The sequence below is a fragment of the Otolemur garnettii genome, unplaced genomic scaffold (assembly GCF_000181295.1).
Source record: "Otolemur garnettii isolate 467f Iridium unplaced genomic scaffold, OtoGar3 scaffold00050, whole genome shotgun sequence".
Lineage (NCBI taxonomy): Eukaryota > Metazoa > Chordata > Mammalia > Primates > Galagidae > Otolemur > Otolemur garnettii.
In genome coordinates, this window is record NW_003852445.1 from 9,950,007 (window position 1) to 9,955,450 (window position 5,444).

At 47.3% G+C, this 5,444-nt stretch overlaps 1 protein-coding gene across 2 annotated transcripts in view; it reads right to left on the reverse strand.

The window, feature by feature from the left end:
• Nucleotides 1–2,407: 2,407 nt before the first annotated feature.
• Nucleotides 2,408–5,444, reverse strand: part of TGM5 (transglutaminase 5) — a 32,140-nt gene continuing 29,103 nt past the window's right edge. For both annotated transcript variants that reach the window (XM_003791764.2, XM_003791763.2), the window contains 4 exons: nt 4,665–5,030; nt 4,029–4,189; nt 2,767–2,900; nt 2,408–2,574 (listed from right to left, as the gene is read on the reverse strand). In XM_003791764.2, the coding sequence (XP_003791812.1) occupies nt 2,421–2,574; nt 2,767–2,900; nt 4,029–4,189; nt 4,665–5,030 (815 nt within the window). In that variant the 3' untranslated portion in view covers nt 2,408–2,420. The remainder of the gene's footprint in view (nt 2,575–2,766; nt 2,901–4,028; nt 4,190–4,664; nt 5,031–5,444) is intronic.

A 5,444-nucleotide genomic window follows, 5' to 3' on the forward strand; every position in this document is an offset into this window, starting at 1 on the left:
AAAGCAGGCCGAGGATCTGCATCCCAGACAAAGGCCACCGTTGATTTTGGATTTTATCCTCAGAGTAGTGGGAAGCCATTGAATGATATTTTAAGCAAGAGAATAACACAATCAGGTTTACATTTTAAAAATACCAAACTAGTTAAAATAGGAAAAATGATTTAGAGGGGAGCACTTGACGCTGACTGGTACTTTTCCATCTGGGTGTTTGCTGATTCATAGCGGGCAGATAAGAGCCTGAGAAGCTCAGGGGACCTTCTGGCACCCTCACAGGGTTATCAAGGATGCCCCAGGTTTCTGGCTGGGGCTCCAGAATGGTTGTGTCTCAGGAGTAAAGGTAAACAGGAAATAGACTGAAACCCACTTATAAATCACCCTCGATTATGGTGCTGTGCCCCTAGCCAAACTAACCGCCAGAAACAAAATTCTCTGGAGCATTTTCTCTTTCTCACATCTCACAGATTCATTCATTATCCCAGCTCACATATTCCCAGAACAACCTTGCCATGCCAGGCACGTGGCCTGCCTCCCCTCAGGGAGCTCCTTGCTCTGGTATCGTCTGGATCCAAGTCCCATCCTACAGTGGAGGAAAGCTGGGTGTGTCTGAAATCAGCACTTTGCAGTCAAATTACTTTCGTTTGTACTCCTGAAAAAGCAGCAAGCCCAAAGCTGGCACCAGGTAACTCCCAGATCCTGGAAAGCCGGGTGTCAGGGACAGGGAGAGAGGCAGTACCGGCTGCCCCTGTTTGCTTTGCCTGCCAGTCAGTGGGCAGATGGTGAGGGAGAAAAACTGTACAGTGGGTCTTAAGGTCCAGAGACCAAAGGAGAAGGAGGAACTGGGAAATAAAGTTTGCTTCCTGCTGCTGCTGTCCCTTCCTTCCACACTAGAGCCCTAGCCTCTCTAGTTACTGCCTCTTCCTTGTGCTAGCAAAGACTCCTCTAGGACCAAATACCTCTAGGAACACCGGGCAACATGGTGTGATGGGAATTTGAGTCAGGCAGATCTTGGTATGTGTTTTTTTGTTTTTTTAAATAGAGTCTTACTCTGTCATCCAGGCTAGAGTGCCATGGTGTCAGCCTAGCTTACACCAAACCTCAAACTCTTAGGTTCAAGGAATCCTCCTGCCTCAGCCTCCTGAGTAGTTGGGACTACAGGTGCCCACCACAACATTCAGCTAATTTTTTCTAGTTTTAGTAGAGACAGGGTCTTGCTCTTGCTTAGGCTGGTCTGGAACTCCTGAGCTCAAGCCATCCTCCTGCCTCAGCTTCCTAGAGAGCTAGGATTACAGACATAAGCCATCGTGCCTGGCCTATATTAAACTTGTCTCTGTAGGATGTTTCTCTCCATAGTGTTTTCCTTAAATTATTTCTGATGATTATCAGATAATATTTACCGGTGTGTGGTGCCTTTCTTTAGGCAGAACTTTGCACAGTGCCAGGAGAAAGCAAGTGTGTCCAAGAGGAGATAATGATCAGAGCTTCTTTGTTGTTTATTAGGACCCAGAAAGACCTTCTCCACCAAAAATCTAGCATTATCCAGCCAGCTTTTCCTCTTGAACCCCAGCCAACCCAAGGCTATCTAGGACCACAACCAGGATGCACTGGATGGACTTTGAGTGAAGGGGCTGGTATGGTTAGGACTGGGGGACCTCTTAAATGTGATATTGGAGAGGCTCAAGGGAAGGCCAATAGTGAAATTTGTGTATTCCCAGGTTTTTTGCCTAGACACAAAGATAATAGGTAGTATCACCTACAGGTCTTTGGATCATAGCCCATACACCATCTATAAGTATCTTATTCATCTGTTGACATGTCCATTGTCTGTCTCCTCTGCCCCACAGGAATGTAAGTGCCATGAGGGCAGGGATTGTGCTTTATTTCCTGCCTTGTCTCCCTACACTCAGAACAGTGCCTGGCATATACTAGGCACTTAATAAATGTTTCCTGAATGAATGAATAGGTTCAGGCATTGAAACAATAGGACACTCCCAACATCTAGGAACAGGTGGAAGCTGCTGTAGAGAAAGTGATGATTGCACAGGACAAAGGAGATGAGAGCAAGGGCTGAAGTTTATTGGCACTAGGGAATAAGCTATTGCAACAACAAAACCACAGGGAGCTGCTCAGCTAATCTTCTTTCCTTGATATCTGAGGGCAGTAAGTCATGGATAAGTCCAACCAGTATTCTCTGATGTTGGTGCCAAATCACACTACTGGACAGGAAACCATAGAATCTCTGGGCCCTGAAAAGTCCTGGGGAGATGTGCAAATTGCCCAGGAATCTATCCATTGTGGGCATCACTCCTGCTGCTCACACCCTGGGAAGCCTCTGTTGTGGTGGAGAATTGTATAGCTTGCATTTGAACTTGATCCTTTTCCTGAAGCTTAAAACCCACACATCCAGCTTGTTATCCCAGAATTTATAACCCAAAGTCTACATATACATTCCTGTAACCTTTGATGTCCTTAAACTTGTCACTTCTCAGATTAGCTTGGATTTGCCGTGGGCCACTCTTGAAGGGGACAGTCTTCAGAGTGATTTTGGCTCTGTGTTGGGGTTTGAGGACTCCAATGCTACAAGAGAGAATAGAGAATGTCAGGTAACAGTAGGCAGTTTGATAACCCCAAAGTTCTTTCCAAGTCAGTTTCCTGAGCAGAAGGGAGAGCTTTCTGAATCTGGCTTCATCCCCCATGTCAGGAAGAAGAATAGTGCTAGTCCCAGGATAATATGAGTGAGCGGGCTGGGCAGGCACTCCCAGCACTTACAGGACCCTCTGCTGTTTCTTGAAGAGGCCACTTCCTTCAACAGTCAGCACACAGTCTGAAACTTGCTCTGAGAGGGGGTTTGCAAATATCACCTGTATGGAAAGTGGCTGGTTCACAATGGCAGGTCCTAGAACCTAAACAGAGACACAGAGCAAAGGAGCAAGCAAAGAATTAGTCCTCATTCCCCAACTCACTGGACATTTGTGGAGGACACTGTTCTGTAGTGTGGCAGGGTAGGCCACTCCAAAATATGCCACTTTGGCATAAGGATCATTTTGAGCTGAAGACAACTGAGATGCAGCAGATTTACACAGTGTCCATAAAGTTGTGTGCAATTTACAACATTAAACTATTTTAAATTGCACATGAACTTTATGTCCACCCTGTATAATAAAAGCTCTCTACTCTACCCCTATTTGCCTACAAGCAAGACATTAATTCACAGTTTTCCCCTTCCCTTCTCTCCTAGGAAGGACAAAAGTTAATCACTGAGACAACTTTAGACCTTTATGAGCAAACAAACATCATGAACTTGGCTTTCTCTACCATGAGTTTCTTATATATTTGCCTTTCCACAATTTGCTATCCTTAGAAACTCAAGGTTCTTTTCCTTTCTATTATTTCATCTCTAAAAATTTACTGTGCCTTTGCGAAGATGCTATATACATATCGGCTCCAGTTCTAACCAAATCTGGTTGTTTCCCCACCAGGAGTCTCCTTGGGCTCACTCAGCAGGGTCTAGTTGTCTTGTAGGCCTTGGGGAGAAGCACTGGAAAGAAGGGTACCCTTTACTTAAAAGTCTCAAACAGAATGCCAGAGTAGGAGGGGACTTCAAGGGCCATCTAGTCTAAATCTCTCTTTGGATGGTTCAAGAAGAAGAGATCGAGGGGCTGTCCCAGGATGCGCAGTCAGAAAAGGGCAAATCAAATCTGAGATGACCTACAGGCGGGGCTTTTCCCTCATCCCAGGCCCCCCCATCTGGGCTCATATTCCTTATGTTGACAGGAATGTGAAGGAAAGCCCCCAGCAGGAGGGTCTCTTGTCATTGCCCATGACACCTACTCAAGGAACCATGGATAAGGCCTCTGGTGGTAAACAAGATGAAGGCCTCAGGTAGACCTTCCCCTTTTGGGCACCAGAAGAGTCAAATGAAAAGGAGGGATGCTCTCCTGAGCAGGTCCAGGCTCCCCTCTCAGCAGGCTCCATTCCCTCCCGGCCAGATCCAAGGGGCTGCCCAGACCATTTGCAGGACTCTTGCCTACATTAATCGTGATCTCTGGATAAGATAAGGTGATGATCTTGTTCACCAGGACCTTCTCAGCACAGCTCTTCTCTTCAACTAGGGCACTGAGGCGGATCAGCTTGTCTGTTGACAGGTACTGGCTGTACTGGGAATAGGGGATTGTGCAGGAGTAGGTTTTTTCTAGGGAGAGAACACAACGATAAGGTGAGAGTAGCTGAGAAAATCAGCTGGGCCTGGGTCAGATCTGGCAAACTCTTCCATAAAGAGGTAGGAGCCAACATGCCCTGAGTTCTGCTGAAGCAAGTACCAGCTTTTCAAATGAAGTAAGTGACGTTGAAATGGACAAAATGGGTCACCCAAGGTCACTCCTCTGTAAATGGGTGAGTTGAGACTCCAAACTCAGGCTTTTCCCACTGGCTACTTTCCTTGGGGTAGTAAAGGAGGGAAGGGAAGAAGGAGGAGTAGAAGAAAGGAGCGGATGGGAAAAGAAGAGGGAGAGAGGGAAGGAGGAGGAATCTGTGCTGGAGGGGACAGTAAGAGGAACGGTGTCCCAGGGTCTCCCCTGCAACCCTGTTGGCTGGCTTGACCCCATCGTCATTGACCTAACCGCCCCTGTGTACACAGTCTGTTGCATGTCCACACCCAGAACCTTTACCTTCTTTAGGATAGAGTGTGATGAATGCTGTGTCCTGCCAGAATAGGGACAGTGGGCTGCCATCGTGCAGTAGAGACTGGGCACTCAGGTTCACTTTGAGGTCCTTGAACTGGGATGACATGTTGCGGGCCAGCAGGACGAATCTTATGTCCTGGCCCATGTTGGGTGGATCAAGCAGCTGGAATTTCAGGGAGACCTGGATAACATCACTGGGTTGAAGGGAAGGTGTATCCAGACTCCGAGGGTGGTCCTGGCTTGGCCATGTGGGCCTGGAAGGTTGGGGGCCTGCTTGTGTGGAGCCTTGGGACCTTATGGACTTCAGTTTCTGTAAAGCCTTCAGAAAGGCTTGTCTCTCCTGGGGGGAACCTGAGGGCAGAACACAACCCCAGTTGTGAGTCAGGCTGAGCCAGAGGGAATCTCTGGCTGAACACCACACCCTCAGAATCCTCATCTATAGCTTGGAACTTTCACTTCCAATAACAAGTACTCCCTCCCATTCACCACATGCTTTCGGAGAGTCAGATTCTCCTCAGCACTTCATACCTTTCACCCCCATATCAACTATGAGAGAGATGTGTTGTTATTATTATTCCATATATAGATGAGGAAAGGACAAGGTCACACACCCTGCCCAAGTCACATAGCTGGCAAGGAGTAGAGTTGAGGTGGAAACCACATACGCTCAACTCTAACCCCATGCTGTTGACCGTGGACGCTACACCCTGCCATCCTCAAGGGGAAGACAAAGGGCCACAAATGCAGAGAAATATATATACAATA